This window comes from Gorilla gorilla, chromosome 2 (genome assembly GCF_029281585.2).
Source record: "Gorilla gorilla gorilla isolate KB3781 chromosome 2, NHGRI_mGorGor1-v2.1_pri, whole genome shotgun sequence".
Taxonomy (NCBI): Eukaryota; Metazoa; Chordata; class Mammalia; order Primates; family Hominidae; genus Gorilla; species Gorilla gorilla.
This window is the reverse complement of record NC_086017.1, coordinates 41,526,820-41,540,769: the sequence shown is the minus strand read 5'-3', so window position 1 is coordinate 41,540,769 and position 13,950 is coordinate 41,526,820. Positions and strand designations below refer to the sequence as shown.

The window sequence follows — 13,950 nt, the reverse complement described above, 5'->3', positions numbered from 1 at the left end:
CTATCTGTAGCCCATTAGTGCTGTGGGGAGGGTGGCAGTGGACCATCTCCTCTGGGGCCTTGAAGGCATGGTAAATGCTAGCCTTCTCTACAGGGTCCAGGGGCCTCTCTCAGCTGCTGCAGTCTCCAAGTCTGTGAGGGTACAGCTGGCACCCAAGGAACCGGGGTCTTGGGAGATAAAACTTGAGTAGAGAGGGATATTTGAGGTGACCTCTCTCTCTTCCACTTTCCCTGGCTGTTGATCAAGAAGAACCAAGTATTGATCTGTGTTTGACATTGGCTGCAATTTTCTACCTGCTTTAGGCTGTCTTCTCAACCCAATTCAAAGAAGTCAGATATAAAGGTAGGCTGTGAACAAAAAACAGTGTCAGACTTGGCCATTCTTCTCCAAGGGTCCTGATCAGAAACTATCAGGATTGAAACACCAATGTCTAATTCTCCTCAGAACACAACATTCCTCCCTTAACTGCTTGGATAGGACAGGGCCTCCAGGGTTATCTGGGATGCTCTTCTTTCTAAAGTGCAGAAGGAAGAATGAATGACAGAATGAGAGCAAGAGGTGGCCTGGGGCTTTACTTTTAGCAAGATGAGTTTAGTCAAGAGAGCTCCAGCAAGTTGGAGTGGAGAAGAGGGGAGAAGGCCCATCTCTTCTGATACGCAGTGTATTTGGTGTAGTGGACTTATGCTATTTGTGGATTTGCATTAAATGTACTCAATTATGTTCCCAGCCAGAGAAAGATAGGATGTAAATGCAGCTATGATACCTGCCCTCCAGTCCAGCCCACATGATCTGCTTCTCCTGGGTGTCTCAGTGCCTTCATGTGTCCATGTCTCCATGTGTCTGAGGATCCCTCCACACTGGGAGGGATTGAGGCCCCTAAACACATACTAGCATGTCAACTTGGGTTTTCAGAACCAGCCAAGTATTTCATGGGTTGGGAAAACTGACTTTAATGGACTTAACTGAGAGCTGAGAGTGATGTTGCTGGTTTGGAGAAGCCTAGTGTGTCCTAAATACCATAGTGCATGGGCAATTAGAGGAATTCTCCACAGTAAATTGAACTATAGTTGAACACATCTTAGTATTGACTTTAGAAACTAAGAGCAACCATGACTCCTTTGTACAAATTAACCCCATCTCTCCTCAGATTCCCCTGGCAAGCTCATCTATACTAAAAGAAACTTCTCCTCCCTCCCCACTCCCACCCCCCTTCCTTCTCTCTCTCCCTATCCTCCTGGTGTGTTCTCTCTCTGTCTCTCTCTCTCCCTCTCCCTCCTTCCCTCCCTCCCTCCCTCCCCGCCTCTCCCTCTCCCTCCCTCCCCCCACCCCGCAAATTCTAGCTCTAAGTGATTTAGATGCTTATGTAGCCTAAGAGGGAAGTATTAAACAGCTGAATTACTTAACCTCTCTTAAAAGTTTGTTTCCTCATTCTTATTAAAACGATAATCATTGCCAAATAGGGCTGTTGTGAGCTGAAGAAGATAGTTCATGTGGAGCTCCCAGGAATGTCTGGCAGCTGGAAAGTGCTCTCATGTGGGAGCCATTGACCCCACTCTTCACTCTTTCCATTGGAGGACTGGAAGCCCAGGAAGGTGCCATCGCTAACCACCTCTGGTCTTCTACCCTCCCAAGGCTCAGAGCATTCTTGATGAGCTCAGAGCAACCCTAGAGCGAGGCCTGGGGTGAGCTGGAGTGGAGCTGAGAATATGCATCTCTAGGGAGCCAAGTGCCAAAGTATTGGATGGGAGACTGAGAGGTGCCTTGTGAAGATGTGATCTTAAGAGAGCTGTAGTGCTGGGTCTCAGGGCCTCTGCCAGTCTGTATAGGGCCTCTGTACCTCTGTATACAACTCTATGGCAGTCCTAGGAGCTTCTTTATTTTGGGGGTAGTCTTGAGGACTTGATGAAAACTGTGGCCCTGTTCCCTAGAAAAATGAACAAAATTCTGCATTGCTTTGAGAGGAATAAGGCCTTTCCCACTTTGGGTTGTAGGTCGGAGAACCCTTTCTCTGGAAGTGCATGGGCAGTAAGTGTTATAGAGTCCCACTCTTGGCAGATGCCTTTCCCAAGGTTGCTGACAGCAGCTGTACAGCCTGATTTCTCTATTTTCATGAGAACCATTGAGGTTGTCTCTGTAGCTCTCAGGATAAAGGCAGAACTCTTCCTAGAAGTTTAAAAGACAAGGTCTGACCCCTGCTGACTTGGTCATCCTCCACACCTACATATATCATCTCTCTTCTGCATGTGGGCCCTCTTCCCAGCCTCTTCACACTTACCAGGCTCCTTCCTACCCCAGGGCCTTTGCACATGCTCTTCCCCCTGCCCAGAACACTCTTCCTTCCCCTGTTCATTTTCTTAAGGAAACCTTCCCTTACCAGGTCAGTCTCTCCTGTTGGAGGCCTCCATTGTGCTGGCCACCTTGCCCTCCTACCTTTATCACTGTTACAATTTTGTGTTCATTTGGTGACTAATGACCACCTTTCTTTTCTGCTCTCTGAGGGCAGAAAGTGGGTCTGTCTTGTTCACTGCTGTATTCTCAGTGCCTTGCACACAGTAGAGCCCACAGTGAACGGGCAGCTCACCTCTGCAGAGGTGGGAGATGTGACATCTGTGCAGGAGGCTCTTTGGTTTCCCATCTTCATTTCTTCTGATCCCCAGTGCCCTCTTCGCGTGTTTGCATGCCTAACTCTCCCTCCTCTCTCCCTGGAGGTGTGTTGAGGCTCCTGGAACACGGGGAGGAGTACGTATTCACCCTGCCTAGTGCCTACGCCCGGTCCATTCTCACCATCCCATGGGTGGAGCTCGGAGGAAAAGTCAGCATCAACTGTGCCAAGACTGGGTACTCAGCGACAGTGATATTCCACACGAAGCCTTTCTATGGAGGGAAAGTCCACAGGTAGGAGCTGGCCGGAGAGACTCTGGCTTTGTCTTAACACGATGCCCTGAGTTTCCTTTCACCATTAGAAGACTGAGTTTCAGTAATGGGATGAGTTGAAAATCAAGATAAAATTGTTAAGGTCTTTTCCAAAAGAGATGCCTTTTCCCTACCTTACATGGCAGTTTTTTGGAGTCCTCCCCACTCTAAACTTAAGGTTAAATCTTTGGTGATGCATTTGCAGAGCACAGGCCAGAAAATAAAAGCACTTCTGTTTGTTGGAATAAACTCTCCCTTCTGAAGCCACAGTTTGTTGCTTTGCTCTAAAGTGATTGAATCTGTGAACCCAGACGTAGCCAGACAGTTCCCCATTTCACATTAGCTGGCTACACTATCCTCAATTCTGTGTCATGCATCCATGAGGTCAGGATCATTTCTTTCTTTTGAAAAACTGGGGAAGCCCAAGCCTAAGTAATTGAAGGAGAGGTCTGCTCTTTGAGGAAGCACAAAATTGTTTTTATTGCTGCAGCTATAAAAAATATTCCTCTTTTAGCACAGCTCTACTGTGTAAGCAAGATATACTGTACAAACAAACTTCCATCTTTGCCCTTTTTCTTGGAAAGCATTATTCTGCATGGCATTAGTGTGAGTGTATCAGAGTGTCACAGGGGCACGTGGACACCCTTGGGGGCACCTGGAGCCAGCACACACCAGCTCGTAAGAACTGATTTGTGTGTACTTCATGTTCAGTGCTATCATGTTGGTAGTTGAAATCAGCCATGATAGGCACCACAGAAATTGGCAAATGGTACAGATCAGGTGTCTTCCCTTTTGGAGATCCCGTTGTTAAATATTTACCAGAATGCCACTAATATCTTTCCACTGTGTGCAATCCAGAGGATGCCTCATACCTGCCTGTGAGCCTCTGCATTGCTACCTAAGAACTGTGACTGTTTTTAGGCTCAAGGAGAAAGCCTCCCAGTCTGTTTGAAAACTCTAAATTCAGCCTGAGCTGGGCCTTAAGGAAAAGGGGAGTTTAGATCCTACACATGGCTGCTTTGGGGCAGGCATCCCCGTTCCTGTGGTGTTCCTTCAGCTGTGCAGAAAGCTCAGTGGTGGAGAGGGAGCTGGGAGTCTGCTTTCACTTGGAATTCCCACAGGCAAAGCAGGTGAAAGAGAGGTCTCAAATCTGCACAAAGGCCCTTTAAAAGAGAGGCTGAAGTCATTCCTCAGAGCCACTACTGTGAGTAGGAACTATTGATTGAGACTGAGACTCTAGGTTTTGTTCAGCCTTCATTCAGGGGATGTGTGGATGCTGGAGTGGATGTTTCCCTCCTTTTCCAACATAAGCTCTGTTGGGATTGTGGGCAACCATGTTTGACCCCATACAAAATAGACCTGATTTAAGGATTGAAAAGCTCACCCTACACTCTTACACACTTTTTAGGGTTAAAATGTAGCATTATTAGATGCTATTTTGGAGACGAGAGAGTATATGCTATTTTGTTTTCCTTTTTTTTAAATTAATTTTTTGCATAAGTTATTGGGGTACAGGTGGTATTTGGTTACATGAGTAAGTTCTTTAGTGGTGATTTGTGAGATTTTGGTGCACCCATCACCCGAGCTATAGATACTGCACCATATTTGTAGTCTTTTATTTCTTGTCCCCTTCCCACTTATTTTGTTTTTCTTGAATTGCCTGATTTTCATCCCAGTGATATCTGTGTTTATCATAATTAAGAAATTAACATTGCTGTATTACTATGAACTAATCTATAGACTTTATTCAGATTTCACTATTATTTCCAGTGATGCTTTCTTTTGCTGTTCAAGGATATTAGATCATCTTTTAAGAGCTAATCTTTGAGCAAAGCTGCAAAAACAATCCCTCCTTCCCATTTCTGATTAAAAAAAAAATCTCTAGAGATGGGTGTACCTTTGAAGTCTCTGTTTTTATCATTTTGCAAAGTGTGCTCATTTGACTCATTAATTCAGGGTTACCGCAGAAGTGAAGCACAACCCAACCAACACCATTGTTTGTAAAGCCCATGGGGAATGGAATGGTACTTTAGAGTTCACCTACAACAATGGAGAAACCAAAGTCATCGACACAACCACACTGCCAGTGTATCCCAAGAAGATCAGACCTCTTGAGAAGCAGGGACCCATGGAGTCCAGGTGAGAACCGGGCTGTGTCTTCCTCTCCAGCTTAGTCATGCTGGGCACTTGACTCAAGGGACAGAGAAGAAAGAAGACTTTGAAACTTAGTGACTGGAAACAGGCCAGGAATCATGTTCTCTTGGCTTCTTTAGATATTTTAATTTTCTACTGTGTGTCACTTAGGAGCAGAACCTTACAGCTTTCAGTTACGTCATTCTGTAGTCATGGGGTGGGGTGTGAGGACAGACTTCACTGCTTGTCTTGCAAAAGTTTGTCAACTCATCTGATCTGTTGCTTAATTGCAAAGGTAAATACAGAGAGTTGATAGTAATCAAAGAACTGCACAGTGAGTCAATAAGATACTATTTTTTCTTGCCAGATTAGCAATGTTATTAAAAAAATTAAATGCTGGGAAAGGTGTAGTAAAATTGACACTCTATACCCTGTCCTTCTAGCAGGAGTGCGTGCAGTTTAGCTGCATGGATCAGTAGCTTTCAATTCATGAATCCATTTTAATCTTGCATTCTACTTCTAAGAATCTGTTCTCAGGGCAAACTCTTAAATTCAGAAAAAATTTAAACAACATAAAATGGTTTATTCTTTTTTTAAAGAAAACTAAGCAACAAAAGAAAGAAATCACCTGTCTAATACTTGGAAAATGGTTAAGTAACTTACAAAGTATCCATTCAGTTTGTATATCTATTCTGTGACTATGGTATGAATATAATGCAGCCACTTAATGTGATGTTTATGCAGGCACAGAAGCAGAATCTCCTTGGAATATGCCAGTTTTATTTTTTAATGTAGGACATCAGCAAACTATGGCCTGTGGGCCAAATCCAACCTGAGGCTGATTTTGTAAATAAAGTTTTATTGGAACACAGCCATGATCATTCATTTACATATGGCTTATGGCTGCCTTCCTGCTACATTGGCTGAGTTAGGTAGTTGCAACCAAGACCATATGGCCTGCAAAGCCTAAAATGTTTACTTTCTGGCCCTTTACAGAAAATTTTTGCCAACTGCTGCCCTAATCTAAGAGCATACACTCTTTAGAAATACGATGCAGGGTTAAAATGAAATTACAAATGATTTTATGAAAGCTTTACTATTACTACAAGAGTTTGTAACCAAATAGAAACAGTTCTTGTAAGTGGAAACAAAGCAGGGATACCACAGTATGTATAAATAATACATTATATTAATAACTGGGTTTAATGGAAACAGAGCTTCAGTATCCCTGGAACCTTTGCTTTGCTGTAGAATTAGTACACTCTTGCTTGTTAATCAGTTTATTTGAGGACAGTGAGCATAACCTTTCTCTGTGTCTAACTGGAGAGCTTGGACTCTTACCAGTTGTCTTTTTCAGTCCATCCTGTTGGGCAGCAGTAGCAGGACAAGGGAAAGACTGCGATAAGGAAGGAAACCCATCCCCTTGCCCACACTGCCTCTGATGAAGCATTCTCAGAATGGGGAAACCTGTGGTTCATATCATGACATGACTGTTGTTTCTGATCCAGCTATTGAGAACAAAACTATGATCACCTGCTACTTTTCTTCCAAGGATATCAGAGTAGTTTAGCTACTCCTTATTAAGACTCTTTGTTGCTTGTTAGCCTATGGGAACTCAGAATTCAGCTTAGAGCAGGGATGGAGTCTGGTGCCAGAGTAAGAGAGAAGGTGCTACCTCTTTTTGTCTGTTTATGTGGATTTTACTGAAATAGGGAACAAGCTACAGTAGCCCCCTTTATCTGTGATTTTGCTTTCTTTAGTTTCTGTTACCTGCAGTCAGCAACCACCTGAAAATATTACAGTATTTTCAGAGAGAGAATACATTCACATAACTTTTATTATGGTATATTGTTATAATTGTTCTATTTTATTAATCTCTTACTATGCCCAGTTATAAACTAAATGACATCATAGGTATGTATGTATAGGAAGAAACATAGTATATATAGGTTTGGTACTATCTGTGGCTTTGGGCATCTGCTGGGGGGTCTCCAAATGTATCCTCCATAGGTAAAGGGGGACTGCTGTATAGGGATACTGAGCCCACCCATCCTTGTTCTCTGCAGAGGAAACAGCCTTGAGGAGTGGAGTGGCTGGTTCAAGTCTCCTTGGCTGCTCAGAGAACCTGTGTTCACTCTCCCAGCCAGGTGTGCTAGGCCTTCCCTGCAGAGGCAAAGGAGGGACCATCAGCATGGCTAGGTGGACCAGCAGTTAGAACAGTTGTCTTAGCTCTCACAGTGGTGCCAGCCCTTGGTGAGGCCTCCAGTCCCCAACTAGAATTCCTGGAAGGGAACTCCAGTCCCATTAGTGGTAGAATGAAGATAATTCTGTGGTCTTCGGTCTTCCCATACCTGTAAGTCTGCTCACAAGGCCCAGAGCTTGGTCTGAGCAGAAACTCTGCCTTGGCCAGAGCCCTCAGGGGCCCAATGACTTAAGGCAGAGCCAGCACCCAGGGACGCCAGTCCTGCCCTGCCTCAGCCACTTGCTCGACCTCTGCCATGGTGCCCTCCCCTCCTCAGAGCAAGCTCACCTCAGCTTCCTTTGGCTTTTCTTACTGAATTGCTGCCATCTCTCCCCACCCTGGAGGCTCCTTTTTCTTTTAGCATGGTGTTCAGAGCCTCCTCCACTCCATTCTCCTCCCTGCTCTCAAGTGACTCTCCTGGTTGGGTCCCTATTCATGTTGGGCAGAGATCTTTGTCTGTGGTTCTGGTCCCATCACCCTGTCTCTGGTTTTGGGCTCTCTGCCCCCTACTCTTGGGGCCACTGTCTTAAGATGGGACTTACCATGGGAGGTTCTGCCCTTCAGAGGACCCCCTGACCCCAGCTGTTCTGGTGCCCAGCCCCAACCTCAGCGTAAGGTGTGTGTTGAGGCTGTGTGATGAGAATTACTGTGATTTTACCCAACACCCACCCCTCATTTTCTTCCCTCACCCAGCCTTACTGTTTGGGCGAGTCTTTCCTCTTAAATCAGTTATGAGGGTACAGTGGAAAGAGCAGGGACTGAGAGACCAGTCAGATCTGGCTTATCTCTCAGTGCCAGCAGTTTTCTTGTGTGTGTGCAGCTGGGGTTTCTTCTGTTGGCATCTGTACCCCCAGGAGGTGCTGCTGGCTGTCCCTAGTTCACTGGCAGCCCCATCCGCCTGTCCTCCGCCTGACCATGCCAGCACTCAAGCCTTCCTGCTGCTCTGAGCCCTTGCTGGGGAAAGGGTTAAGGACACCTGCTGTAGATATGCTCCCCGGCCCAGGACCTAAAGATAGGCATTCACTTGCCCCTGGGTGAAGGGGCCTCATTTTCTAGAAGCCAGGGAGGGAATCTCGACCACCTGGCATTCTGACAGTTCCTTGTCTGTGAAATCCGACCTTCTGATGCATTTAAGTGAGGAAGTGCTTGGGTGGTGGTGTCCTGATTTATCATGGGTCCTTTCCTTTCTCTCTAGAACAGTGTGTGTCTGAATATAGGCTGGTCCCAAGGACATCCTGAGGAGGAAAGCTGTGTGTTAAACATAAGCCAAATACAAACTAGTGTTAAACACTAGCTTCTTTCCTTTTCTCTTGTCCCACTGTCAAAGTGCTTTTTTTTCCAAGTAGTCAGCCTTGATTGATGTAAACCAACCAAGCTCCCCTTTTATTTTGCTCATTTCATGGGGTTTCCTCCTGCCATGCCAGGGTAGGAAGGTCATCTGAGTGTCCAAAGAGCAGCTGGGCTGAAGAGGGGTAGTGAGCCGAGCAGCCTGGCCTCGCTACCTTTAGGCTGCGTTCTACAATGAATGCATGAAGCAGAGAAATGGCTTTGTGTAGACATGGGGGGAGATGAGAGATCCCGCACTATAAGCATGCACACACAAATACCCACACACCACACATGCATCAGCCTCTAACCACTAATTCCAGGTTCCCTTGTGGGAAAGCAGGTCTTGTTCTGATTTACCAGTGTGGTGTCCTTCGGCAAGTCACCTAACCTTATGTGGACCTTAAATTTTCTCCTCTGTAAAATGGAGATAAGAATCTACCATCTATAATATATCATTGGGTTGCTGTGAGGATTAAAGAGGTTTATGTATGTAAAATGCTTAGAAATATGGCAAATGCCATATGTGCCTGCTACCGTTGTTTCTAGTAGTAGCAGAATGCCTACTACTACTATTAGATTTGATTCCCAGAATCTCTGGGCCCTGAGAAAGGCATGCTGCCTGGTACAAGCGGAGAGTAGAAACAGCACAGAGGTGGAGCTGGGTAGCCCTGGGTTCAAATCCAGGCTCTCGGGGTCTTTGAGGTATCTGGGATGAGCTACTCCAGAGGGGGCTTGCCTGGCAGGCCCTCGCTGCTCTGGCTGCTCCTGGCAGAGTTCTGTTAGCTTGCAGCCAGCTGGCCTGGCTGATTGTTTCCTCTCCTCCACGCATCCCCAGGAACCTCTGGCGGGAGGTGACCCGATACCTGCGGCTGGGGGACATTGACGCAGCCACCGAGCAGAAGCGGCACCTGGAGGAGAAGCAACGGGTGGAGGAACGGAAGCGCGAGAACCTCCGCACACCATGGAAGCCCAAATATTTTATCCAGGAGGTAACTCTGCCGCATGTCATTGGTCCCTTGCCCAGGAGAGAACTTGTCCTGAGAGGGTAGATGGGTTTTTCTTGCTGAGCCCCCAAGACTGGATAAATACCAGGCAGGGGAAGGGATGGACTAGGGCAGCTCGGTTCTGACTGGTTCTGACTCCAGCTTTGGACCAGGCTTCAGGACAGGTTTTCTGCCACAATATTCATGAAACCTTCTGGAGGGCAGAACTGAGCAACTGACACTTCCCCTCCAGTATCCCTATGTCAGAAAAGCATGTCAGCCTGCCTGTGAGGGATCGTGATGGGACTGCAGACTGGATACTGTTCTATTTGTAAAAAGAAAATCATCATGGCCCCTGTTAGATTATCTTTAGTAACAAATTAGTTGAGGAGTGCCTCACAGCCCATCTCAACACCTGGGTGGGCTGGAGCCCTCACTGATGAAGAATTGCCTTTCAGAGCTTTGCCTCCTGGGGGCCACAAGGGCTAGTCATGCAGGGGAAGGCCAGCCTGAGTCCTGTGCCTAAAATGCTGTTGCTGTCACCTGCAAATGTGACACTAGAAGCTAGAAATAATATCTGGGCAAGTGGGCAGGGCACTGTGTGCCCAGCTGAAGCCCTTATGCTCTTGAAGCTGTGGAGGGGTTGGGAAACACTCTGAGAACAGAATTGGAAATTATGAAAATGTAGGAGCCACACGTCTTAAAGCGGGCCCACAGGAACCCAGCAACATCAATGAAGAGCAGGCCGGTGAGGGCTGGGGCAGATGCCACTCATCTCCCAGTGATAACAGATTGTCTAGTTGTTCATGAGGAGCCAGAAATCTAAATTTTTATGAGAAATCTCATATTTGCATGGTCAAAGATTTAAAAAAATTTAAATACCAGTAGCCAATCAAAATGCATCTGTGGGCTTTCTTTAGCCCAGGTGCTGGTAACCCCTGACTTCTGCTACAAAGAGGGATTATTCTGTCTATATACAAGGCTGAGAAGTGAGTTAGGGCAACATAGTAGGTAACTGGGGTGGATTCATGGTTAAGAGCAGGAAGAGCAGGAAGCCACCACTGTTCTCCCCAGAGTCAGGCTGTGGACTGAAGGAGATTTCAAGGTTGGATTCTGGTTCAGACAGGAAAGCTGCCTGGAGAAGACTTTGCCTTTATGGGTCACTGAGTGGGGACCCTGTGTGGGAGCCCTGCCCAGGTGAGGTAAAACCTTGAAAGATCCTTCTGTGAGGTGGATCCCTTTTCTCTTGAGAGAGCTAGTAGCTTGAGAGAGCTAGTTTGTCTGGCTTCTGTGGAAGGCTGTGCATTAAACAGCAACAACAACAACAAAAAACATTCACAGTTCTTCCTGAGTTTAAGAAAAGCCAGTATGCCCATAACAGAAGGGCTGGGAACATGTAAGGAATAAGAGTCATCTGAACACCAGCACAGTTATTCAGTATAGTGCCTTCTAGTCATAACTAGATGGTATTAATACCATTTTAATTCTTGCCTTTTTCTCACTTGATATTTGATTGATGGTGTTTCTTGTGTGTGCTGATTTGTTTGTGACTACTGCCTGCTGGAGAGAGCCTTTGTTGGGTGTTCCCCTGTGGGCTGGAAGTCACTGGTATGCACACCCTTGCCTTTTCTTTCCCCTGGCCATTCATCTAGCTACTCTCCTTTTCTCTTGTCCCACTGTCAAAGTGCTGCTTTTTTTTTTGGCCAAGTAATCAGTCTCGATGGAAGCCAACCAAGCTCCCCTTTTATTTTGCTCATTTCTTGGGGTTTCCTCCTGCCATGCCAGAGTAGGAAGGTCAAGGTCATCTAGATCTCCAAAGAGCAGCTGGGCTGAGGAGGGGTACTGAGGCCAGCAGCCTGGCCTGCGTGTGAGGTATTAAGACACGGCAGACACACAGAGTGGCTGCGGTTATCCTTGCTTCCCCTTTTCCCTGTTGAGAGGTCTCCACGTAATAATGCCTCCTTTCTTCTCTTGCAGGGCGATGGCTGGGTATACTTCAATCCCCTCTGGAAAGCACACTGATGGGGTGGAGGTGCAGAGCTTTCCAGTATAGCCCTGTTTTTGTAGGAATATTAAAGTAGTAGAGTATCAGGGTTTTGTTGGCATTCACTGAGACCTTCCTTGTATTAGCATCCAAGAAATGATAAGAGAGAGAGAAATTATATACTATGAAAAGTGCACCCCCACACTCTGCTAGAGGAATGAATTTATTCAAGAGCCATTCGGGGCACGTGTGTGTACACACCGTATATGTTCACACACATGCACTATGTAAACATCTGAGTATGATTACACATTTAAATACTGCACTCACCAAGGTTAAAGTGGGTAATCATAAGCTCCTTTTTATCAATGAAGTTTGAAGTTTTTCTATTTTTCACTTTCCCAAAAATGTTTTACACTCACAAAGATATTCTCACTTAGTCAACTCCTGTCAAAATGAAGGTGAACTGGCATGGCCCGATCACTGTCCATAAGGGAGAAAGTGGCTCATTCCTGGTAGAAGTATGGGTGGCTATCATTTCAAAATTATTGTGATTCTCACCTCCCTCCCCACCTCAGTGTTTTGTCTGTCCGCGCCCAAGAAAGATAAGCAACTATTTCCTGCTGGATGGGGGTTGGCAGGAAGCTGTTAAAGATTTATGCCAGAGCCTTGCAGGATGGAGCACCTCTGGGACAACTAAGAGCCAAGGCCCACCAAGGAGTTTTCCACCCGTCTCTCATGGTCACAGCGCTAGTCATTCATTTTTGAGAAGTTGCTTCTTTTACATCAGAAAACCAGTCAATCATATGGAGACTTCTTTTGTGATGAAAAAGGGCTTTAGAAGTTAAATACATGCATGCACATGAAAACATGCACAACCACAGCCTCAATCTTGTATTTAGTTTGGGGAAAGAGAAGAGAATTTCCTGTGGATTATTTTTTCCTCAAGTGCGCCTCTCTGGTTAACCCAAACTCTGCAAGAAAGCACTGTGACTAAAACATACATAACGCCTGCATAAATATTCCATGGTTTCAGTTAAATTTCAGTCTTTAGCCTTTACACATGAGGTCAAAGGAGTGACGAAAATACAAAGCAAGGAAAAAATGAAATATCCGGTTTTTGCTGAATGCTTAATTTATTTTTTACTGTGCCACTCCAATATTTATAAAATCCAAATAGCATGAATGCTTCTCTGTAGTAATACTAATTTTGTGCCTTTTGTCTGCTTTCTTAAGACCAGTTGTTCACACTTTGTAGATATTAGACAAATATATTTCGATTGAATACATATCTGTGTCTGTGTTTTATTTTCAGGGATTCAACAGTTCTATTAAATTGGTGGCTCTAAGTGAGCTCAACTTTTCCTGGTTAAATATTTCTAGTTATTGATATGAAGAGCAATCATATCTATATGGAAAAAGTATTTAACACATTTAAAAATGTACCAGATAAACATTTATGAATATTTTCTGGTAAGTCCATAAGAACATTTAACTCCTACCCAGTGAGTGTTGTTTCACGAGAAGAGTCACTGCCAGAAGTCACAATGGAAGCCTACTTAGATCCACAGTCTTTAAAGCATCTGGGTGAATCAAGTATCTGGAACCATCTTATTTCTGACAGAGAAAGTGGAACAAATGCTATTTTGAGAAAAAGAAGAAAACTCAATGAGACTGAAAAGTAATCACTGTGTTGTTGAATTTTCCAGTCTGACTACAAAGCATAAACCATCCGGGAAGTAAAACATGGAGAGGGCTCACTTTTTTTTGAGGCCAGGGGTACATTTAAAATTGTGAAATGTTATGTGTCAGGAGATTTACATAAAACATATGTACTCCAGGAATAATTATAAATACCCTTGTAGCCACTGCTTAAGCAAAGAAACCTGTTTACCAGTACCTTAAAAGCCACTATTGTTTCCCTATACAATTGTATCCCTCTCCATGCCTTCCTGGAATAACCATCCCCTTATGGGTTTTTTTGTTTTGTTTTGTTTTAGACTATACACACTATGTGTGTATTTCTAAACAGCGTGATTGGTTTTACCCATTTTTCTAAAAATTGAATCATACCATAGTTTGCCTATTTGAGCCAATATTTTCTTTCTAGTTCAATCCTTGTTGCTCTATTTGTTCATTTTCTTGCTGAGTTCATATTATGTTTTATTGTGGTAAAATATATGTTACAAAATCTACCATTTTAACTATTTTTTTTTTTTTTTCCCAGATGGAGTCTCACTCTGTCACCCAGGCTGGAGTGCAATGGCGCGCAATCTCTGCTCACTGCGACCTCTGCCTTCCGGGTTCAAGCGATTCTCCTGCCTCAGCCTCCCGAGTAGCTGGGATTACAGGCACGTGTCACCACA

At 44.9% G+C, this 13,950-nt stretch overlaps 1 protein-coding gene across 7 annotated transcripts in view; it reads left to right on the top strand.

Moving 5' to 3' along the window:
• The window catches only part of OSBPL10 (oxysterol binding protein like 10), a 418,377-nt gene extending 405,504 nt beyond the window's left edge, over positions 1–12,873 (top strand). For 4 of the 7 annotated variants that reach the window (XM_055383345.2, XM_055383344.2, XM_031009525.3 and 1 more), the window contains 3 exons: positions 2,709–2,895; positions 4,870–5,052; positions 9,453–11,566. In XM_055383345.2, the coding sequence (XP_055239320.1) occupies positions 2,709–2,895; positions 4,870–5,052; positions 9,453–9,666 (584 nt within the window). In that variant the 3' untranslated portion in view covers positions 9,667–11,566. The other 3 variants (XM_055383346.2, XM_019023911.4, XM_019023909.4) reach the window with 1 other exon arrangement.
• Positions 12,874–13,950: the final 1,077 nt, after the last annotated feature.